The sequence below is a fragment of the Suricata suricatta genome, chromosome 1 (assembly GCF_006229205.1).
Source record: "Suricata suricatta isolate VVHF042 chromosome 1, meerkat_22Aug2017_6uvM2_HiC, whole genome shotgun sequence".
Classification (NCBI taxonomy): Eukaryota; Metazoa; Chordata; class Mammalia; order Carnivora; family Herpestidae; genus Suricata; species Suricata suricatta.
In genome coordinates this window covers 73,328,596-73,354,500 of record NC_043700.1, presented here as the reverse complement: position 1 = coordinate 73,354,500, position 25,905 = coordinate 73,328,596, and the positions used below count along the sequence as shown (strand labels likewise).

Below are 25,905 nucleotides of genomic sequence, written 5' to 3'. Positions count from 1 at the left end.
GGGTGTCTGTTGATAATGTCCTTGGGCAGGTTAGGTCTGCTAATATGGTCTATTTTGGGATGAGGTAACTGTTGGAACTCTGAAGAGAGGGATAGGACTACTGGATTGGTTCCCAAGTAACCCTGTAGGATGAGTTCTGCAGTTGTCTGGATTCTCTGGTCAGGATTATTAGATGGTCAGGACTGGGTAGCATATTCAGTTGTAGATGAGGCTTTAAATTAGTTTCACTTCCCTGGCAAGGCTACAAAACAGGACTGCTCTGTACTGCTTGTTGGTTAGGAACCCAAATCAATCTAGATGCATACTGAATTCCCTTGCAGATGAGGCCATTGGTTTCTTTCTGCAGATGGGGGAGTCCAGAGACTGTGCCCTCTGTCCAAGCATTGCAATATGTAGGGTTGTTGAATGGGCTATGCAGTTTCCTATATGCTCTTGTTAGCTTCCCTGGTCATATAGGTTGAAGCTCATATTCTGCTATATGCAGAGCTACAAAGTAGATTCTCTATCTGGGTGCAGCAGAAGAAGCAGCTCCAAAGCTGGTAAAGTTCTTTGTTGTCTTAACTCAACCCAACTCATACTACCCCAAGTTCCCTGACCAAACAAGTCTACTGGATTTGCTCTGTAAATTATAGGCTCTGCTTACCTCTCAGCTCAAGTGCTGCTAGGCCAGCACAGCTTCCAGGAGTTGTCACCAGCCTTTCTGGTCAGATGGAATTAGAAGACACTCTCCATGGTAGGGAGGCCACATCTCAGCTCTCTTGCCTAGGCAAGATGGGGAGAGGCCCCTCCAGGCTACTCTGAACTTTCCAAACAGGCTATCAGTTGTGAGGGGCTGGGAGGTATCCTCAGCCTTGGCTATGGACTAATCCTCTTGACTGTGAAGTGCATGGGAACACTCCACACCCAGTACTGGCTTTATGCTGGCGTAATCAGGTTTGTTCACCTGTCTCTTGGCAAAGAAAAACTGGACTACACTGCTTCCAGGTGTTGTAGCCAGCCTGTACGCTGAAATGGGGTCAGAAGATACTCTCCACTGAAGCTGGGGCTGTGATTCAGCTCCTTGCCTTGGCATTGGCATATCAAACTCCTGGGCTGGCAAAATTCTCATTTGAGGACCCAAATCAGGCAGATCTGCACCCTGCTGGGTTACCTGGTCAGAATGTGATCCTAGTTTGGTTCTACAGATGAGCAATACTGCTGGTTGGAATTACTACTTGGACACAGTGAGTATCAACTTGGTCTGCCAATTACCAATATGTTGGTTGTTACAAGCCCCTGTCCCTTCTCTGTCTTAGTCAGATTCCTAGTGATAGAGCCCCACAGATTTCCCTGCAATCCCCATAGTGTGAAATCAGAGTAAGGATTCCCATATAGTGACTCGCAGTGCTGCAGTGGGGCTGCTGGTTGTCCACCTCTGGGTCTTCTTTTCCCACTGGAGGAACCGCAAGCCCAGAGGGGACCTCTGTGCATTGTGTTGCACTGGCCTGAGAGATGGGCAATGAAGTCAACATACAGCTGCTTCTCTTACCCTTCTAATGCAGTCTATCTTCAGCCTCATTCTCATGTTCTTGAATTTTCTCAGTAGTGTCTTGTTCTTAAATAGTTGTTAGTTATTCTTGCTGTGAGAGTGAGTGATGTCAAGAACAACCTATGTTGCCTTCTTGGTGATGTCACTCTGAAAATCCTGTTTATGCTTATCTGAGCACAGAACCCAACTTCATGTTATATATAATCACAAGCTTTTTAATTTTAATTTTATTTTTAAATAGAGAATTATACTTTATGTTTTAATTTTTTTTAATGTTCACTGATGTGTGTGAGAGAGAGAGAGAGTGAGCGAGCAGGGGAGAGGCAGAGAGAGAGAAAGACAAAATCCGAAGCAGACTGCAGGCTCTGAGCTGTCAGCACAGAGCCCGATGTGGGCCTTGAGCCCACGAACCATGAAATCATGACCTGAGCCAAATCCAGATGCTCAACCAACTCAGCCACCCAGAGGCCCTGAACAAAGCTTTTCTTATAAAGCACTATTTTAAAATGCATCAAGTTTTCCAAAAATAAAAACACAATGTACCACACAAGACTAAACTTCGTCTTATTCAAAACTTTACCAAGATTTGTTCATCATTTTGAAAATTATATCCCCCCAAAGCAATACTTTTCAAAAGATTTGAGCTAACAATTCAAAAACCTTTGTTATTCTACATTTATAGCTGTCATATTTATGGTGTTTCTATGTATTTCTGCAAACATATGACTATTTCATATATTCTTCTATAATATAGTCAAGCCCAAACATTTATATATCAAAGCACATTTTCATATACCACCTCTCCTTTTATCTTTTCTAATACATCATATATATAATAAGGTAAATTTAAAAATATTTGTTATATAAAGTAGGTGCTAGGTCTAATAAAGTTGAGACCCATTACTCTAGGAGAAATTCTCTCAAACAAGAATATGCTTTCTCTGGTGTTTGAAGTAAGAGTAAATGGGCATTGAGTGAGACTCCCTCCCATGAGCTTTAATATATTTCCTTTGTTATATCAATTTTTACTGGCTAGAGACACTTTTATGCAAACTTCCAAATTCCTTATGGCATTCTGAAGTTAAATTCATTACCTAAAATACTCTTTAACATATAAGAACTTAATCTAATCTCTAATTTTATATATTACTTGTATATTTAAAATATGTACTTACTACCTAATATATTCACTAATTTATGAGGAGAGATTAGAGTGTGTGTGTGTGTGTGTGTGTGTGTGTGTGTGTGTGTGTGTTTTATGTAGTCATAAACTACATTAACTAAATCTGAGAGTGCATGGGCATAAACTTCCAAGAGGTGATTTTATTACATTTTATGTTGCCAATTTATCAGGCTTTATAAAACCACTGTCTTAGACAGTTTTGTGTTAGGTTGTGCAGGAATACTTTAAAAAAGGGGTGTGGGGTGGAATTTCTTTAAACAAACAACTGAAGACAATGGACCTTTCCCATGCTCTTCCCTGTGCCTATAACACTTTCTTCTATTCTCTACTTAGTAACTATAACCTGTGCCAAAAGAACTCATATATCATTATCTTTATAAAATCATCTCTCATACTGCCAGATGTAGTCATTCCCATCTCAGGCTCACAATTATACTTAATTGCTTCTCTTATTTCAGTTAGCATAAAATCTTGATTTTTTTTTCTTTATGTGCTTATTTATTGAGAATAACATGTTCTCATACTCTTAAGAAAAGCTGAATGGTTCCATAGCTATGGTAGTAAGTTAATCTATAACTTATTTTTAAACCTCTTTTAATCAATCAATTATAGTTCCTTAGCTATGGTGGCAAGTAATGTGCAGAACAAGAACAACTTTTAAACCTGTTTTATCAACCAGTGATAGCTCAATTCAGGAAACATACTTCTGAAAACCAACCAATAGGTGAGAGATACTACTTTGAAATCTAACTAATGAGGAAAAGACCTTGTCGAGTAACACATATTTGAAGGCCAGTCAATTGGCAACTCAGTCTTTTCTGAGGAACCATACCCTACGTCTTTTTATTTTTTTTTAAGTTCATTTATTTATTTTGAGAGAGAAGGATACAGAGTGCAAGAAGGGGAGGGGCAGAGAGAGTGAGAGAGAATCTTGGCAGGTGCCACACTGTCAGAGAAGAGCCCAACATGGGGCTCAAAACCAAAAACCATGACCTGAGCTGAAACCAAGAATAAGACACTTAACCAACTGAGCCACCAGGCACCCCTACCCTAAATCTCATGTTATTTCACTTCCACTGCTAAAATCCACTAATCATGGGCTTGCATGTTGTGTAACAAATCAACCCTAAATTAGAAGCTTAAAACAACATTTGTCTCACATAGTTTCTGACAGTAAAGGATCTGGAGTGGATTTTCTAGGTGGGTCCAGTGAGGGTCTCTAATGGAGTTATAGTCATCTGAAGAACTGATGATGGGGAAGAGGCTCCACTTCCATGTTCCACTACTCACACAGACAGTTCCTCAGTGGTTGTAGGCAGATGGCTTCAGTTCATTAGCACAAAAACCTCTCACCAGGTCTGCTTAAGACTTTTATCACATGGCAGCTAGCTTTCCTCAGAGAAGCTTATCTAAGAGAAGGCAGGAGCCACAAAATCTTTTATGAACTAGCTCAGAGGTAACATACCATCACTTTTTTTTTATTTTTTTGTATTCTGTTGATAACAAAGACCAACCCTGATACAGTATGTGTATTTCCACAAAAGCATGAATACCAGGAGGCACAGATCATTGGATTCATCTCCAGAGCTAGCTACCACTCTTCCCCCAAATCCTATATAATATCAATAGTCTGCTTTACTCAGAAAGACTGTTTAACCAGCATAAAACTCACTTTTACTTAGATGTTCAACAAACTGAGCTTGGAGTTTTTATTTCAGATATTAACTGTCACTGTCATCTTTTGTCATCTAGGCAGGCTTTCCAAAGGTTTTTTTTTCTTTTTGGAAGATCCTCATTTGGTAGCATTTTGTTTGACCAGTAGACCAATAGAAGTGCTTACTGGGACTGACTGGGCCAAACCACGCTGATGGTGCTTTGGATCTACTAGAATGTGAAGACTTCTAGGGCAGGGATTAGGCTTAAATTATTTTTCAAACTTCATTGCCAAGAACATAGTTGACACTCCATTCATGCATGTTGAATAAATAAATGCAGAATTCAAATAATAAGACATTAATACAATAATTTTCATTTTAAAAAGTCAAGAAGTATTAAGTGTAGATTACTGTAATTATGAAACTCACATTTCCTTTAGCTTATAGATCTAATGCCACATCTTAATGTCTTTCTCAAGTGTTTCCACCCTGCTTGGTGAAATTGGGTTTTGAGGGAGTAGGAGACATATCTCTGATTTGATCAATGAAGTCTAAGAGAAAATGGAATTCTCATAGAACACATTCATTCCATTAAATGAGCAAGACCTCATTCATCATACTAAGGAATTTGTAATAATTTGACCATAGTTGAAAAACTTTCACCAGATACAATACAGCATTGATATTTATCTTTCTGTGGATAATTTCTGTGAATAAAGTAAATGTCGAAAGTTTTAACCAACTGAACCATCATCTAAAACTAAATACCACTTTTCCACCAGCAATTACTCTCATGAAAACATAATCACATAATTTTCCTTTAACAAAGAAAATCAAATGGACATTAAAGAATATGAAAGTTGAGGCTGCTGACAGTTTATACTTGGTAAAAAGAGAGATCAACAGTTATATACTGAATCAACTTTACAAGTCCAATTGAATATAAAATATAGTTTTAGTGATGTTATTCTTCTCAAACAAGCAGGTAATCCGTAAGCTAAGCAAGACACTGAATTAACCATAGTATGTTTAAATTTATCCAAACTATAATAGGCCATTTCCTGTACTTAAGCATATATAAGTGATATAAAATATATGAAGCTCCCTACAAATAAGGATTTATTTGAGTTTTTAATTTTTTAATAATTAATCCTACATAATATTCCAAAGGACAAGTTCAAAACTCAAAGTAGTTTTAACAAGAGTATAAATGTCTATATCTTAATAAGTTAAGGATAACGAAGAAAAATCAGGAGACCAAGTTTAAGAAGGCAAAATAAATTATACACATATTAGAAGTTACAAGAAAATATGACAAAAAAGGAAAGAATAATGATGGATAGAAATCCAAATGTTGAGATTTGTATTTTAAAAGTTTAAGACAAGTGCCTATTTTTGTCTTATTTTATTTTTTCCCTATATTTATTTGCTTTGTTTCTTAAATTTCACATATAAGTGACATATGAGACTCTTAACTAGAGAGAGCAAACTGAGGGTTGCTGGAGGGAAGATGTGTGGAGAAAGGGCTAAATGGGTGATGGACATGAAGCAGGACACTTGGGATGAGCACTGGGTGTTATATGTAAGTAATGAATCATTAGGCTCTACTCATGAAACCAATACTAGACTACATGTTAACTATCTTGGATTTCAGTAAAATCTTGGAAGGAAAAAAGTTTAAAACAAGTGCAAAGATACAAGTAGACCATGTGGCAGTTGGATTATATTCACAATAAATTAGGTATATGGGATTATCATATCTTCTTCTGAATTCCATCACTTAAAGGAAAGGAGAAAATTTGGAAATGTTTAGAGAGAAATGCCAAAAGACATTAAAGATTAGAAAGAGGGCTTCTGAGGAATATTTTTAAAGGTCTATTATAGAAAAAGAAAGATTCTTATTAGTCTATGCACAGACTTAATTTTGTGGACTGTGAAAAAGTTACAACTGCAAAGAAGCATGTGTAAGAAAAGAAAGTCTTATGTTGCAGAGTAGAAAGTTCTGAGAGAGATCATCATCAAAAATCAAACGTGTCAAGGACAATTATGTAATTGCCAGAGTCTAAAGATGGGATTCTCATTTGGCTAATACACATCATCAGTTCTTGCCCGAGGCAGGAAAATAACCTGAACAGCATAAAAAGATACCTTGCACTTTTATAATAGGTACCAAAACAGTGACTAGGCCAGGAAATCAGTTCCAGCATTAATTATATAACTTAAATAACCATATGTTATAAGGGTAAGTGAAATTTACCATATGAAGGGCTGGAAATGATATATGGAGAAGAAGTAGTAGAACTAGAGGTCTTTGTTCATTACTCAGCATCTGAACTAATTAGAAACCTTACATTAATAGAATAATATGATTGAGTTAAGAATGCACCATTGGTTTGAAAAAGTAATTTAATCATTCATTTGTATTCTCTAAATGATTGTCTTGAGAGACAATGGCTAACCTATTCCTTTCAGGGTATTCCTATTAGAATTCCAGGAGTTCCTTAATAGAATCTACAGCTTCCAGGTTGAGAATCCACCAAAGTCACAAAAGTTAATGCAGGTGAGAAACAAGTTCAGTGTGTCTGCGACAGGCCAGAAGACCAGGGAGACCCAAGGGCAGACAAATCATAAGGAAAGATAACAAAAGACACATTAAAAGACCAGCCTTCCAAAAGGCTTGTTAACCTCATTTTCTGAAAATAAGTTTGACAAAACATATGTTCCTGGAGAAAAATTTAAAGCCTTTTTTTCTTTTACTTCATTGATTTAAAATTATAAAATTATGATTCAGAAGAAATACTTTGTGCATTTAAGCAATTTGAATTTATGACTTATGCTGTATTCCAGTGACATTCAAACCACTATGATGGGAATTATTGGATATAAAAACATGGATATAATGTATATTCTCAGAGTATGTATGGTCCTAATACTACATAATTTGTTAGCAACCCATGCCATTTATAGGTCATTCAGTAATTCTATTAACTACTCCTCAGGTCTTGCTGATGATACTTTCCTAAATCTACAGAGTGAAATCAATAAACAGGAGTACCTACATTGTGGAGTATTACTAATGTTGGGACACATAATAAATTCCCGGAGCTACCTTCCCTAAAATGTTTCCAAAGGAGAAGAACCAAGTTACAGAAAGTGCTTCTGTAATACACTAATCTTTCTCAAGGCAAATGCTGAAAACTATTTTGTCTATCAATTTAATAACAACTGTAATTCACAAAGATGAAAGACCTTGGTCACTTACTAAAAAGGGAAAAGATAAGGATAAAACTTCAGAAGATAGAGTCTTTAACTTAGAAATTAATGCCTCTTGCATGTTTCCATTATGTTTGTTTTATTTGCACCAAATGTTCATAAATGGCTATACACAATGAACACAAATCTTTTGGAATGATATGGGTTACACTGTGGTAATGTTCAGGTGGAAAACAGCAAAGTGAAGATAAATTATAACAGGGTCTTGATTCATCTTATAAGGCCTGAAGCCCTCAATTTTCTTTTGCATAATTTTCCTTCTTTTTCCCTCCTCTTCTTCTTCTATATTATCCATCAGAACAAGGCACTTAAATATACCATTATATACACTAGCCCAATGAGACTGTACTAAATCTCTGGCTCTCTATAGATAAGTTCTAAAATGCTGAATTTAAAACTTAAAGAGAAATCACTTCTCAAAAGTATTGTCAAAATACAAATGTCACTATCTTGGTTCTTTAAATTTATGTTTTCAACTTTATTTTATAGCTTTATTGAAGTATAAATGAAAACTGCACATATTTAAAGTATACAATTTGATGAATCCTGACGTATGTATACATACATGGAACTATCACCATGATGAAGATAATACACATTACCATCATCCCAAAATTTTGTAGCTCATCACATCTCACTTCCACTCCCCAACCCAATCCCAGGCAAACACAGATCTGCTTCTGTCATAAGGTTTAGTTTTCATTATCTAGACTTTTATAAAAATGAACTCATACTCTTTGTCCTTCTTGGGGGGAAGGAGGCCTGGTTTCTTTTATTCACATAATACTTTTGAAATTCAGCCATGTCGTTACATGCATCAATACTGTCAATAGCTTGTTCTTTTATATTACTGAGTAGTATTCTGCATGAATATATCACAATTTGTTTAGCCTTTATCCTGTAGATAGGCATTTGAATTGTTTCTACTTTGAGTCTTTTACCTAAAAAGGGGCCTATGTATATTCATGTACAAGTCTATTATGGATGTATACATTCTTTCATCTTGGATAAATATCTAGAAGTGGTATGGTTGGGTCATAAAACAGGTTTATATTTAACCTTTGAAGAAAAAAAATCAAATTATTTTATGAAGTGTTCTTACCACTTTACATTTGCACTGGCAGAATAATAATAATGTGCTACACAACCTTGCCAAAACTGGGGGTGTTCAGTCATTTTAGTTTTAGTCATTCTAGTAAGTGTGTAGTAGTATCCAATTGTCTTGCAATTTACATTTCCCTAATGAGTAATAATAATGCACATCTTTTTTGGACTTGTTTGTCATTCATATAAATCCTTTTCTCTTTTTATTTTGCATGTATTTATAAAATTTTATTCACAGTAAAATTAAATCTTTTGGTATACAGTTCATTTTGACTAATATTTAGAGCCATATGACCATTATCATGATCAAGAGACAGAACAGTTCCAATACCCTATGAACTCCCTCATGTTGCCTCTTTGTAATGACATCCTTCCATCAGCAGTAAGTCCTGGAAATCATAGGACTGATCTCTGTCCTATAGTTTTGTTTTTTCCAAAGTGTCATTTAAATAGAATTTATATATAGCCTATGAATTTCGCTTCTTTCACTTAAAATGATGCATGTGAAATTCCTGTTGTTGTGTGTATCAATAGTTCATTCCCTTTTATAGCTGAAAAGTATTTCTTTGGGTAGATATAACAAATTTCACTTACCAACTCACCAGTTGAAGAACATTCATATTGTTTCCAGCTTTTCGCAGTTATGACTAAAGAAACTATATACACTTATATATAGGTTTTTGGTAAATAAATACTTTTGTTTCTCTTGGGTAACTACCCGAGTGAGATGGCTGGCTTATGGTGAGAATAATGTAACTTTATAAGAAAGTAACAAAATATTCAGAAATTAATTATATCAATTTACATTTACACCAGCAATAAATGAGTGTTTCAGTTGCTCTACATCCTTGCAAAGACTTGGCACTGTCATATTTTCAAATTTTATTTTAGTCTTTCTGATAGGGGAGGATTCTCATTGTGACTTCTATTTGTATTTCCCTAGTGACTAATGATGTTGATCATCTTGCAAAAATTAAAGAGAAATCATTTCATGTGCCTATTTTCCATCTAGATATCTCATTAGTCAATTTGGCTTTACCAAAATGCAAAGTAATTAATAGAAGGATAGTCTTTTATACAAATAGTGCTAGCACATTTGGATATCATGTGTTAAATTTAAGAAAAAAAAAAGAACTTCAACCTATGCCTTGAGCCAAGTACAAAAAAAAAAATCCTTAAAACAGATTAAACACTGAAATATAGAACCCAAAGGTATAAAATTTCTAAAAGAAAATCTTGAGACCAAAAGGCTGACCAATATTTCTTGGCTATCACACAAAAAACATAAAGAATATAGCGGAAAACTGGACTTTAGCAAAATTAAAAACTTCTGTTCAAAACTTATTATTAAATGATAGAAAAGACAAGACAGACTAGGAGAAAGTATTTTCATAGAATATATATTTATATTCAGAATATCTAAAGGTCTTTCAATACTGAGTAATAAAAGTTATATATAAAAAGGGTGAAAACTTTCAAGAGAGAGTTGGCCAATGATGATATCCAATGACAAATATATGAAAACATGCTAAATATTATTATCTACTAGAAAAGTGAAAACCACAACAGAATACCAATACTTCTCTATTAGGATGGTTAAAATGAGAACAACCAATTATACCATGTACTGATGTAGCTATGGAGCAAATGCAGTTCTGAAGTCTCTACTGCAGGGAAGACAAAACAACAGACCTACTTGGGAGAACAGTTTGGTTAAGAGAAATGGTAAAATAGGTCTATCCACAGCCCTGTACATAAATGAATGTTCAGAGTCACTTTCCATAGAGTACCACATTTTGGAAAGCAACAAAAATGTCCAATATCAGGTGAATGAATAATCACTGTGTTTCCACTATTCTAGAGGAGGCGCCAAAGTGTAATTGAGCCACTTTTGAAACTGCAGGAATAATACTTAAGAACAAAAATGAATATTCCATAGGGCCTAGATATTACCTTACATTAGCTAAGTGACAAATAAGAGTTAGATAAAGGGTCGTTTCTTTATATCATAAAACAAATAAGATTCAGCATCTTACCTATATATTTATATCCTTCTTCCCCATTTACTATGGGTCTCAGCCAAGTTGACCTAAGTCGTACATTTTTATGCACATGGGCACCTTGAGGAGGATACAGTGTAAATAACATTTCAATAGCATTGTGCTTCTTGAGGAGTTGAGAATATCTGTCGTGGTCTTCTGTAAAAAAAAAAAAAAAGAATATTAATTTTTTAAAATTTTAGACATTTTTACAAAATGTCTAATGTATATTTTAAGGGATGCAAATTAAAAACTATTTAATAATTTGAATGCTAACGGTTATGTTGACAACTTGGGTTTTCTTTAGCCAGAGATACTTCACCGACAATCTTACTATGCAGATAATTCCTAGCAAAAATTAAAGAGGAAGGGATTTACTAATATCTTTAAACATTATCAGTTTAAAGTAGTATTGTTAATAGGTATGGAGAAAAGTAAAGTAACCAATGAATAGCATTTATATTATACATAACATAGCCATATATATTTGTAATTGCTATTAAACAATGAAATCAGATTAATTTGACAAAAATGTTGACTAAACGTAGAGTTCCGTAAAGTGAAATGACTGAATTAATATTCCTATGCTACGGTCTTTAAAAAATATATAGTGATGTGTATACAAATACTTATTTTAGTTTTTAATATTTATTTTTGAGAGAGAGAGAGAGAAAGTGAGGGAAAGGCAGAGACACAGAAACGGAAGCAGGTTCCAGGCTCTGAGCTGTCAGCACGGAACCCCACACAGGCTTTAAACCCATGAACTGCGAGATCATGCCCTGAGCCAAAGTTGGACACTTAACCAACTGAGCCACCCAGCATCCCATACAAATATTTACATACCACTTACTATATGGAAGGAATTATTTCAAGTTCTTTGAAACACTAACACATTTAATTTTCATAAAACATCTAAAAGGCATAGCCTATTATTTTAAAATGGAAATAATGAAGAATTTGAGAAGAGAAATTAAGTAACTCGTCTAAATTTTTCAGTCTGTAAATGATGCAGATAGACTTTGAATTATCTAAGAAAGCTCTGATTTGCAAACATATGATTGCCAATCAAACAGAACTCGCATTAACTAGTAGAGAGAAAACTCAAATTCAAAAATAAATGAAACTGTAGAGTGAAAATCTTTGGTTATGGACCTTGGGCCTCCAATTTGTAACTTCAGTTTTTGGTTGATAAACCATGCCTAAAATTCAATAAGACAATCTCCTGAGCAATGAATTCAAAGTGACTCTACCTAGAAACATCTCAAAGAAAAGAGAAAGACTGATGTAAAACTTCATTTATAACCGTTACATTTTCTTTCCTTCATAATTTCTTTCCTTTCTTCTTATATCCCTTTATTTTGTTAAATAGCATATTTTGTGGCAAATTAAGTATAAGACAATATGACATAATGCTTGAATTATTAAGAAAATAGATTCGTTGGTGGGCAGTGTACCAGGTATCAATCTGTTAGTTCACTCCTAATCCAACTTTCATTGTCCTTCCGCTGAGACTAGAACACTTCTTTGCATAAGGCACAATTTTAAGAATCTTCCATAGAGAGCAAAGAAGGGAACTAGAAGATGAAGGGCTCTCCCTGGTTCTGGGTCCTTCTGTCTGCAAGCCCCACCAGGGCACAGTGGCTACCACTGTAGGACACTTTCTGGGTTGTGTCTCCTGGAACACCCCACACACAGACACTGGGAGCTTCCTACCAAATCCCTGGTGCAGCCCCTTCCCATAAATGGGCTCCCAGTGTGTTCCACAGTGTGACACCTCCCTATGGACAGCTCCCCAAGAACCCCAGAAAATGCCTTCCCTGTGAGTTCCTAGCCTCCTACCTCATTGAACTTATTTGCTATTCACTGGGCTAAAGCTATGCCTCTCCAAGAAGATGTGGCTTCTGGTAGGTAGGGGTGGAGTGGAGGTAAAAGTTCTTTTAAAATTCGTTCTTTCCTTAGGTACTCTGCTTCAGATCTGGAGTACCAGCCACTCCCTATATCTGCTCTCTTCAATTCTTCTATGATAGTAGCACATCATAATTAATAATTCTTTACATTAAACTCTTCCTGCTCAAATCACTGTGTAGCTTCTATTTCCTAATTGGACCCTGGCTGATACAGACAAACCTGGGCCCTGATTCTCAAGTCATCATTAACAACTGTGAAATATCAGACAAATCAGTTTATCTTTGGGTGATAATTTGACCTCATAAAATTATTGTTGGGATAACGCTAACATTTAAGTGAAATAAGATTATATAAAACATTCATATGGCACCCTGTCTATATGTACTAGATGAATGTGTCACCAAGTTTCATCTATTAATTCAATAATAAAAGAAATGATGAAAGAGTCAAAATAATAAATGTTATTACATCTTTACACTATACACATCTTAGGGATTTTTCTGCATCCTTTTAAAAGGGAAAGTTCAAAATTGTTCCCTTGCAACTAACAAACAAACAAAACAAAGAAATGAAAACCCAGACATCCTCACATATGTGAACAAATTACATGTAGATTTAGAATTCTATAGGTGACATATATACATATATATATGTCAATACCTGCCAACATCATCTGTCAACAGAAGAAAGGAGGCTAGAACTATTATAAAAGCAGTGCTAAAGAGTGAACTTGCCATACTTTTTTGCTTATACTTCTTCAAGAAGTTTGGGGAGGGGGTGTGGTGTTTGGGTGGCTCAGTTGGTAAAGTGTCTGACTTTGGCTTCAGGTCATGATCTCATGGTTCATGAGTTTGAGCCCCACGTTGGGCTCTGTGCTCGTAGCTCAAGAGCCTGAAGCCTGCATTGGATTCTGTGTGTGTCTCTCTCTCTGCCCCTCCTCTGCTCATGCTCTCTCTCTCTCTCGTTCTCTCTCTCTCTCAAGAACAAACAAAAAAAGAAGTTGAGTTGGGCTTTTTGTGCTGGAGAGGACTTCAAAAGTTGTAAGGGAGTCTAAGGAAGCAGCATTATGTCATGAGAAATCACATAGCTAAATAAAACACAAGTCTGAAATTTTCCATGATACACAAAATTAGGAAACAAAATAGATCAAAATTTCTCTCTTTGAAACCATAAAGAAAATGAAAGTAGGAAAGACTAGCAATAATAGAAGTTATTTCATGTAAAAAATTGGAACTGCACTTAAAGTTTCTCCCCTCCCTGATATTTATATCTAACTCCTTTAGCTTAAAAAAGATGTTTAGTAACATAGCTTGATAGGATTATGCTTATTGGTTTTAATAAAGCACTATATTTTCCATAAAAACAAATGTTTCCATTTCAGACAAAATAAAATGCCTACACTAAAATCTCCGTAGAGGTAAATGTAGAACTACAACTTTTTCTTACTGGCTTATCTCAGAGTCCTGCTAATGTCACCATTTACCATCAGATAATACAAATGATATGATTTCTGAATGACTGTACCCTCCTTCATAATATCAAAGTCAATTATAGCTAAGCATTTTTAGTTTTAGAAAGCATATAGCTTATAAAACATGATCTCTTTTTATTTTATTACATATGTCAACACAAGATAAAATTAGGGATTTAACTTTTGTTGCTGGTATTGATTTTTGTTATTTATAGAGCACCTTCCTTTGAACGCACTGCTAAGCCAATATTGCCATATTGGATTCAGATATAGTAAAACTGTTCTCAGAACTCAAAATAAGAGCTTTTCCTTCCTCCTTCCTCTTCACGCCATATGTGGAGTAAAAATCTGAAGATCTTCAATATATGTGTCATAGTCTGGTTCTGTGGCAAAAGCCCACACTAAATTTCCAGAACTCTCTATTTCTCCCTGGTCACCAAGTAGTTAATCAACTTCATTAGAGGGAGCAGTGGTTGACAGCAGAGGCTCTGGAGCAGCACTGCTTGAGTGTGAATCTGGACCTGCCACTTATGAGCTACATGACCTGAAGCAAATTAGTTAACCTCTCTCTGCAGCTCAGTATCATTGGTAAAGCTGTCCACAAAATAACGTTGTTACGAGGACTACATGGGTTAACGTACGTAGTCTTTAGAAGAATATATAGTCCTTAGAAGAACACCTCATCTATAGCCGGTATTATTTAAGCATTAGTCATTACTATTATTGTGATGCGCTCCATTTAACAGATACTGATATAGCCTCTGTCCTATTTAGGTAATGAGGGCAGTTTCCTGTCTCTTCCTCCACTTTGCTTGTTTGTGCATAGACGGAAAAGAGGTCAGTTGTCTTGAAGCCATTGCCCTTTCTGGTCATTCCTACACTGTTTTGGATGCTCTAAGGGTTGGTGGCTCCTATTGGCTATGGATTGGAAGTTTTCGTTACTTGGTCACTTGTGGGCTACTAATTAGTATTATGGTGGTAACAATATTTTGATAGATCTAAGATGGTACAAATGTTGAGGTCCTCATCAATTTATATACCACTAAGAAATACAAAGAACTAGAAATTTAACTATGGCATAGCATTGATTACAAGACATAGCTTAGTTTCAGTTACATCTTAGAGTTAACAAAATGTGGCCAAATCAAGATACCAGTACAGCTGCCTAACTGAGAAAGAACTCCACTTAGCTAACAAATAGGCATCTCAAAGTCTATGCACCAAAACCTATCCTGTGCCAAGGTTACCTGTCTCAGTAAATAGCATCTAATGGTAGAGTCTAGAGAAAACTATCACCTGTATCAACACAAACACTTTAGTTTCCTAAATAGTCTTCTTGGCCCTTCCAATCTTATCTCTAAACATCAGCCACAATAACATTTTAAAAATGTATTTTTTATACATTTTCCTAGTCATGGTTTCCTGATGCTCTTAAAATAATGTCGGCCCTTTACGAAGTCCTAAAAGATTCTGAACATTCTGGCCCCTGCTGCCTCCTCCATTTATAACAACCTTGGCATTCTTTCAGTCTCATAAACACACCTTGCTTCCTCCTGTTAAAGAACTTTGCACAAGATGTTGTGTCTGCCTGGCATGTCCCCTCCTTTCCTCCATGACCTCAGTAACTTCTCCACCACCCCGTGTCTCTCCTCAGAGCCTCCTCTGACTCTCAACAAACTAGATCAAGCGTCTGCATTATACGATCCCAGTTATTAGTCTCTGTATTTTGCTTCTATTATACTTACTGAAGTTTGTAATTCTATTATTTATATTATTATTTGATTAAAATCTGTGTCCCTCACAAGACTATTAGCTCCAGGCAGGCAAGGTCCATGAGTACTTGCCAACCTACTCACACTGTATCACGCATCACCCAGGAGTGCCTGCTATTTACAAAGGGTCAATAAAAGGCTTTTTAATTAAATGAATAAAACAATAACTGATTGTATTTCTTGAGTGCTAAGCAGGTAATATATACAAGCTAACTGAATCCTAAAGGCACATATATTAATTTGCTGACAACCCTGTGAATTTCATCTTATCATATCCATATCAAATCTTTTTTTGTAAATGGTTATTTTTCAGAGAGAGAGAAAACATGCATGGAAAGTGGGGAGGGGCAGAGAGAGAGAGGGCACAGAGGATCCAAAGTGGATTCGTGCTGACAGCATGGAGCCCGATGTGGGGTTCCAACTCACGAACCGTGAGACGATGACCTGAGTTGAAATCTGATGCTCAACCGCCTGAACCACCGGGCGCCCCTCAGATCTTAAGCTACTGAGGCGGAGGGCGGTTGCAGAGCACTCTCAGGGCTTCACCGCCTGTAAATAGTGAAGCCAGCATCTAATTCTGTCTCACTTCAAAGCTTGTCCTTCGAATGAGGGGGCCAAGCTGTTTTAAACAAAGAGGGTCAGTTCCTGGCCTCCAGGGTTGCCAGTCGCCTGCTGGTCTCTCCCCGTGGAGGCTCCTTCCCATCTTTGTAACCGCCCAGCTGTCCCAACGGAGCCAGCGAGTCAGCACCCTGGTTTCTCTCACAGAGCCGGCGCCCAGCTCTTCCCGCGCGGCTCCCTAATGCTCGTCTTCTCCCAAGACTTTATTTTCCAGAGGATATTGATGATTGCCCGGATCAACACCACTATTCATCAGCTGATTAACACCCTCTTTGTTTGCTAAGGATGTAAACTAGCATAAAATCCCAGTGTGACCCCCTTAGCCTCCTCCAGTTTTCGCCTGCCTCTGAGATAAGTGAGGTTTGTCATGTCCGGCATTGGTAGTAGATGGTGAATTTTCAGAGAACCCCAGAGCGCCCCTTCCCTTCCTCTCCCAGACAGGGCACTGCTTAATTGACAGCTCATTGCTCCTGAATCTCAATACTTAAGGCAGGGTTCCCAGACTTGCACCCAGTGATTTAAAAAATTATTATAAATGGGATCTTGCAAACTGAGTTTATTTGTGTGTGGCAAATATTCTGGTTTCATGGTTATTTTAACAGTATTTCATGGCTTTAAATACATTACGTGCTCATGATAGGAAATTCTGGAAATATAAAAAAGGATAAGGAATAATTATTACTTTGAGTAATTGGCTAATCTAATCCCATAATTTTTATTCTCCCACAATAGTGAAGAAACTATAATAGAGCACAGGTAGTAAACAGGACACTTGGTGGCAAATCACTCCTAGATGAAATAAATATTAGAATATTTCTATTAAAAATAACAAATTGAGATGCTTTAAAAATATGAAAAACTTAAAACTGGGTAATAGACTGAAAGTTGGCAGCTTTATATTAGCAGTCAGAATGATAAAAAGAAAGACCATTAACACACTTATCCCTTTCTAAAATTATTATTAAAGGATATTTTAACACTAAACATGTGGGAGCAACATAATCTTAGATGAAAGAACAGTATTTACATCAAATGATGGGAACCTTGAGTTTCTAAAGTTTTTGAAAGTGTCAATTTCTTCCTAATGGGCTTGTCCTCAACACAAATCCCAGCAGACTCAATAGGGCATGTGTGTAAATTGATCAAGACCAATCCTAAATGTATCAGGGAGAGTTAGGGGGTTAAAAAAGCTTGACTAGCGACACTGGGTCATTAACCCGGAAGGGCAGACCTTGTTACTGATGTCAATTATTAACAAATAATTTCAAGTATGGGTAGAAATAGCCTATACTTTACCTTTGCCCAGTCACTGCACTACTATGTAACCTAATTTATCACCTAGGTAAAAGTATTCTTTAAAGCCTTCATAAGAACACAAAGTTCACAAGCTAAAAGCAATGGTGATAGTCAAGGTTTTCTTCCATTGTGACATTATGCATTCATTAAAATGCTGATTTATCTCTCATGTGCCACTGGCCAGTCATAGCAGGTTTTGGCATGGGGTTATTGAATGTGAGCTTGAACTGGTGATCGAATCAACTATAACCCACTGTAAATGACCAATTTCTAAATGTACTTTTACTATCTTGTCACCATCACATCACTTATGTGGTATCCATTTTCTTTGATTTGAAATAAGTGAGTGTCATACTTTTTTGTCATGCCATTTTTATCTAAGCGTTTTCTATTTATTAGTAAATTTATTTATTTTTTATTAAATTTTTTGTTAATGTTTATTTTTGAGAGAGAGAGAGAGAGAGAAATAATCATATAAAGCATGAGCAGGGGAGGAAGACATAGAATTTGAAGCAGACTCCAGGCTCTTAGCTGCCAGCACAGAGCCCAACGCAGGGCCGAACTCATGAACCATGAGATCACGACCTGAGCCGAAGTTGGCTTCTTAACCGAGTCACCCAGGCACCCTTATTTACTAGTAAATTTTAAAGAAGACTACCAATTTATCAATGTAAAAATTATGTATGTCTTGAACAAGGAAGACAAATGTAAAGCCTCCCCATTCTTTTTTTTTTTAGAATATAACACTATTTTTTAACATATGCAATTATTTTCCATCATTTACAATACAGTAGTTACAATGACACTCCAATTCTTAAATTACAGAAATTTTCTTATATTTGTTTATTTTAAGAACTAGATAATCTTAACGATCATTAATGGAAGCAAAGCGTTAAGGTTCAAAACCAAAAGGCAAAATGGTTGAAGGCAGTTGAACAATCTGCCACTGGATGATATGACCTGAAAAATCAAATGCAAGGACTATTGATCTTTCATGTAATAGTTAAATACTGCTATTACTCACTTTCAAGAAGAGCAAAAATGTTCACCAGCACTTGACTGAGAGTAAAAAATATACAATAAGGACATACACCAATTAAAAATATGTTAAAGTATAGCAAACATTAATTTAAAAATTATTAAGATATAGCAAACATTACTACTCGGTTCATGGAAACAGGCACAGAAGTTCTTTACTACATAATTCAAAATTTAAATATTAGAAAACTGTGTCTTTGGCATATTTCTTTATAAATCCAATAAAATTCTGCTATTAAATAGAAAACTATAAAATTGTAGCCATTGGATTATCCAATAACCAAAGTACAGTTACTTCAAAAGGTTCACTTCTGATTTGGAACAAACAAAGAGTTCATAAAGAAATACGCTAATGTTTTAATTTTATTTTATTTTTACTCTTTAGACTTAAAAGCAAATTAAATGCATTTTCAAGTATTTGATAAAGAAAGCTAAAAGATTTTTCCTTTTTTCTGTCTTCATGAAAGTTTAGATAAAAACACAGATCATACTGCTGCACATAAATTATATAGCTATATAAAACAATAAAATAACTGGCTAATAATTCCAATAGGATTATAAGTATTCCCTATGAAGGGCTTTCTTCTAAAAGCCTATGTGGTCTGTTAAAACCTAAAATAAATTGCTAAAGAAATGCTCAATGATAAATTTGTGCTTAAAAAGCACCTTTATTATCAGTGATATTTGAGACTTTCCACTATGTGTGCTTTGGCCTGTCTTTAGAGGTAGCCCTGAAAAGGAAAACAGGCAGACAAACACACAGGGAACACAAGCACACAAACGCACTGACAGATCCGGTAAACAAGCAAACCCAATGGGAAAGGAAAATAAGGAAGCAGGAAAGAAAAGAGAGGACAAGAAAGGAGAAAGAAAAAAAAAAAAACCGGGGGCACAGAGACAGCCAGGAGCACTGGGTGTTCTATGGAAACCAATTTGACAATAAACTATTGTTAACAAAAAAAAAAGCACCTTTGAAGAAAAAGCATCTTTGTTATTAAACAACAAATTATAAGATAGCTTTATATCTAAAACCTTGAAATAAAATAATAACATGAAAAACCCACAGCATATTTAAATAATAATACCTAAGGAGGAACAAAGATTTAAGCTAGGAATGTGATAGATCAAATAAAATGTAAATTATTTTAATAAATGTTCAATAGGTATTTAAAAAAACTAAAAAAACTCTTCATAGAAATATCTAGTAAATTTGGAAGAGAAGAATTTTTAACTTAAAATAAGTATCAATAGCACATGAAAATATTAAAATTAGTGAAGAAATAACAATGTCCATCCTTATCATTATTATCTAAGGTCTCAAAAATTCTAGCCAATGCAAAAGCCAAGAAATAGATATCATAAAATCAAATCTTAAATGATAGAAGCATAACTATGAAAAGTATCTCAGTATCATTATTTTTAGGGGAACAATTCATAATAATTAAACAACAAGATTAGCTGAAAACTATTATGATTTTAGACAGTAAAATATGGCACAGGCTATAAAATAAATATATGATATTTAACAGTCATAAGAAAAACTTGTCAGAATACATACTAGAAAAAGAATATGATTCAAAACTTTTTAAAAATCATAATCAAAACCACTAGAGAAAAAAGCCTGTGTGTGTGTGTGTGTGTGTGTGTGTCTATGTACTAGAAGTAATGCAAACATTGTCTCATAAATGGTTGGGTAATCTGGTTAATATAAAGTGTTCTATTTCAAAAATATGTCTTTCAGGCCAGCTGGGTGGCTCAGTGTCTGGCTCTTGATTTTGGCTCAGGTCATGATCTCATGGTTTCACCAGTTCGGGCCTCACTTGGGCCCTGAGCTAACAGCATGGAGCCTACTTGAGATTCTCCCTCCATCTCTGCCCATCTCCTGCCTGCACATTCTCTGTCTCGCTGAAAATAAAGAAATAAATTTTTTTAAATGCCCTTCATTTTTCTCTGTAGGTCTGAGTCTCAGGATGGCCGGATTAACTCCTTCAACATGACTCTACTCTGACTAAAGACAAATGCTCTTCTCACCTTAGTTGAATGCTTTTACTTTGAGAGAACACAATAGCACAAAAAATTCTTAAAACTTAAGAGCACAGTGGCAGGTTTTATTGAGCTTACCATACATAATTCAAAATATATGTCTTTACACTTTCTTTGGAAGAATATTTTATTTAAAATATTTACCTCCTAGGTTGGGAGCATAAAAACTCCAAAAAAATATAGGAACCTTAAATTGTTCAATAAAATGTGAATTCCCCAATCCTCTTTTTTTTTGTTGTTGTTTTGTTTATTTATTTTTGGATTTTTTGGTCACATACTGCCATCATTTTTGTCATTTTCTCATATATATGCATATCCTTAGGGGTCAGTTGAATTCCAACTAATCTTTAGGCTATTCCTTAGTAATACCAGTTTTTAAAAGTATATGGGGAGAAAGTTGGAGTTAATTACACAACTCAGTATTTTAAGTATTATTGTCCCCTACTATCTCAGTCTCTTAACTGAAAATTGTAATAACTGGCAATTGAGTATAACAAACTTGGGCACCTGGGTGGTTCGGTTTATTGAGTGTCGGTCTTTGGCCTCAGGTCATGATCTCATTGTCAGCTCCTGAGTTTGAGGCCTGTTGTTGGGCTCTGTGCTGACAGCTCAGAGCCTGAAGCTTTGGATTCTGTGTCTCCCCCCACCTCTCTGCCCCTGCCCTCCACCTGTACTCTCTCTCACAAAATAACATTTTTTAAAAAAAAGAATATAACAAACTTAGCTCTATACCTTCACTCCAGTTACATCAGCCTGCTATGCAAAAAATATTATCAAAAAACTCCAAAAATTTCTTAACCTCTCATGTGCTTAAGGCTCTTTCCAGATACAGAAGGCCAAAGTGATACCATGCTGATTCATGCAGTAAAATATAAACTCCAAATAACTAAGAATCTTTCATGATGGATTTTCCAAGTGAATACTAGATAAATGAGGTTTTAAATATTATTTTATGTAACTATTTTTTTAAATAGTGACTGCTTTTAAAGAGCCATTATCTAGCTTTATGTAGTTCATTTGGCAGGTTGATTTAGATTTCTTAATACAGTAAAGAATTCTAAATTTGAAAAAAAAATTTATAATTTGAGGTCTGTTTTTTCATTATCAAAAATTTTAAATGAATCTAAATTCCTTCTGAAACAAGGTTGAGTACAAGTTAATTAGTAAGTAGAAGAATTTACTTATTTAACAATGTCCAGATTACACTCACAGGTGATAATGGTAGTAGAGTGAAAGCAACTTTTTTCTCTTCTCCTATCCCGTGATAACACCCCCCAATACACCAAAAGTATAAATATATTAACATCCTTAGCAAAACATTAAATTCCTACAACCTATAATAAAACTGAAAAGCATTTGACAAAAATACTGAAATTCAGTAACTGAATTTGACAAAAATACTGAAATTCATAACTATAAAAATAATGAAATTCAGACCTAAATGAGAGAGAACATCTACATCTGATACAAACTTCTTCATATCTTGTACAAGAGACAGATGTGTCTGAAAAGAAGAATCATGGTCCCAAAGGACCCCCCTCCAGGAAATGACAAAACCTATCTGTGTAGATAGAACATAGGAGAAGCATAAAAGTAACTGAGATACCCAGTTCCATTCCATACCTCTGAATGACATAGAAGTGAAGCCAAAGGAATCAAAGTTAATGTCTGTCTCACATGGGAAATATATTCACCTCATCCCAATGTCCCTTAAGTCTCTACCACTGATAGCATCAAGTCAAAGTCCAAAAACCTGATCAGCTCAAAAGTTCCAAATCTCATCATCAAAATCATCTAAATTGGTATGGGTGATGCTCTGGGTACAGTCCATCCTGGGGCACAATTCCTCTCTATGTATGGACCTCTGAAATTTAAGAACACATTGTCTGCTCCCAAACTACAATGGTGAAACAAATGTATGATAACAGCTAAGACATTTCCATTCAAAAGAGAGAAAATAGGGGAAAAAGGTGTTTTTTCAATCCAAAGGGATAAACTCCATTAGATTTCAAGGGTTGGAAATAATCCCTGTGGTCTCTGCCCTCTGAATCATCTTCCCTTTTTCATGAAGTGTAGCATGGATTTGTAGCAGAGTAGTTTTATCAGTTTGTTTCCTGCCTATATACTTCTGGGTGTCCAAGAGCTTTTTTCATTTCATACTGTTTCTGTCCTATTTGGTCCAAACTGACCATGTTCTGCTGGTATAAAATTCTCAAGAATCTTGTGGTTCTCCCATGTATGTTACAGAGATTCACTCATCAGACAAGAGGCTTTTTCAACATCCTTCCTAGAAAATCTCACCCCCATTTGTGACTTGTGCACAGATAACAGAGTTTCTATGAATCACACATCTTTTTTTCTCTTCAAAGAATCTTTGTGTAATTAAATTGTCTTTTTTATCTTTCTGAGGTATTAGCAAAATATTATCTAGCCATACTCATGTTTTCCTACAGAGCATGTTTTTCTGATAGGGAAGTCTTAATTTTACCATCTTTCACAATTTGCATGAGTTTAGAATTTCCCAAATCATCTATTTTGGGTTCCTTTCTATTTAACAGTGTTCTCTCAATTTATCCTGTTGCATTTTATTATAAGCTACAAAAAGTAACCAGGCTGCACTTTCAACTCTTTTCTTGGAAATCTCCTAGCTGAATGTTCAAGGTCATAGCTTCCAAACTCTAGTTTCTATATAACTATAGGACATCATTCCACTGAGATTTCTGCCACTATGTAAAAAGATCTCCTTTCCCTAATTTCTAATAAGGTGTTCCTCATTTCCTTTTGAGCTCTCAGTAGCAGTGCCTTTAACTTCCAATTTTCCACTTATAGTCTGTAATTTAGATTTTCTCTACCATGTTCCTCACTTTCTTCAATGTCTTAATTAGCAGAATAATTAACGTCCATAATCCCACTAATTGTCTTTTCAATCCAATCCAGACTTTCACTATCAGAGTCCTCAATATTCTTCTAGTCTCTACTGAATACCCAATTCCACATTTTTAGATAATTTTTATCAGTCAGTACTCATCTAGAGAGGCAGAAACACATAAGAGGTGTCTTGCTTATACACCTGTGGGATAGACAAATCCAAAATCCATAGAGCAGACTATCAAGAAGGGCAGGCTGGATTTCTTGGGCATTTCTGAGATCACTACCCACAGGCAGAGTTTCCTCCTCAGGGAGGCCTCAGCTCTGTTAAAGGCCTTTCTACTGATTATATCAGGCCTGCCCAGATAATCTCCCTTACTTAAAGTCAACCAATTATGTACTGCAATCGTATCTATAAAATATCCTTGGAGCAACATCTAGTTTAGTGTTTGACTGAATAAGTGGGAACTGTAGCCTAGTCAAGCTCACACATCCGAAAGACCATGGCAAGCCTAATGAACTTAAGGATATACAAAGTAGCCTTTGGGAAGCCAAATCACATCGGACAGGTGGTAACAGAGGCTTCAGTTCTTCCAAACCAGTCAACAAAGAAAGAAAATAACTTAAAAGTTCTGAGAGACGTTTTAATCCAAGAGTTTTCTATAAAGCCAATTTTATAAAGACACAAAAATCACTTTCAGGAAATATGGCCCCACAACCTCTTCCTGGAATAAAACAAGACAGAGCAATAAAACACCACATTTTATTAAAATAGAGCCAATTAAAATAGAATCAAAATAAGAAACTAAAGAACGGAGAAGCTCATGGTAAAACATTAAGGAAGGGAAGAAGGAAAGAAGAGAAAAAGGAAGGAAGGAAACTGGTAAGTAATGAACTCATTTAAATATATAGAACCACAAGGCTGAATAATTGTAGGACTTAGAGAAAAGGTATATATGTTAGAAACCCTGAAAATATTTTTAAAAAATCATTAGGTACATTTTTAAGATTGAGAGATGTTTGAGAGAAGTAAAAGGAAGCTTAATTTTATCATTTTATTGATAGGATGTTAATAGAGGGTTTTGATGAATTAAGAAATACTTTTAAGTATTTAAAATTGCTGATTCTTTAAAAGGACCAAAACCAGTGTAGAATAAGCTCTGATAAAGCTAAACTTCCAATGAGTAGCATACGTAGTATTTTATCCAGACACATTGCTGCCTCTAACAGTTTAGAGGTTTACCAATGAAAAGGTGAAAGACCACACATGTATATATTTAACTCTCTTTCCCCATTCTCCAAATGAATTAAAGCCATGTGGAAAGAAACTCTCATGGGATACTATTTTTTTGTAAATATATAAATAGCACACATTTTCTATAATATACAAGTGCATCAGGTATGCTGTTTTCTACATGAATATAGAAGTATATCATCTTATGCTATTTTCTAGATGTAGGTAAATATCAGTCAGGTTATTCTAATAATTGTCTTTAAAAGAAAAGTTCTATTATATTTAAAGGATATTTTTTCTGACATTTGAGATTGGGTAAGCAGCCAAATTCCAGTGTTTTGTGCATGTTATTTCTTGGAAATATAAGACAACTTAGGTTATTTCCCCTTGGTTTTTCCAAAAGAGCGAGATTAATTGCTTGAATAAAGATAAGCTTATTACATAATTTATAAGTGTGTATGCAATCCACTGTACTTTATTTAATTTCTTTCATAGGATAACAAGCTTAAAGGATAAAGTAAATTAGAGACCTGCTATCTTTCTATTTTAATGGGGCTTTAAAGATTTTGTAAAGAAAAAATTATATGGAAACTAAAGAAAAGCAGATTAGCAAGCACTAAGATTAAAAGCACTGGCAGAAATAATAAACAGATTGTTTTTAGTGGTCCATGGCAAATTGACAAGACATATTAGTTAAACTGATAATATGAGCCTAACATATTGTATTGTCTTGAAGAAAAAGAGAAAAAGTTAATGTAACATAGTTCATAAAATGCACTGGGATAATCTTCAGAAATAATACAAAGTAAAGAAGAAAAGATAGGTGAATTTGACTACATTAAAATTAAGAACTACTGTTTATCCAAAGACTACCT

At 35.2% G+C, this 25,905-nt stretch overlaps 1 protein-coding gene across 1 annotated transcript in view; it reads right to left on the bottom strand.

The window, feature by feature from the left end:
- Positions 1-25,905, bottom strand: part of IQCM (IQ motif containing M) — a 426,883-nt gene that overhangs the window by 61,684 nt on the left and 339,294 nt on the right. The window contains exon 12 of the mRNA XM_029954957.1: positions 10,780-10,941. Coding sequence (XP_029810817.1) covers positions 10,780-10,941 — 162 coding nt within the window. The remainder of the gene's footprint in view (positions 1-10,779; positions 10,942-25,905) is intronic.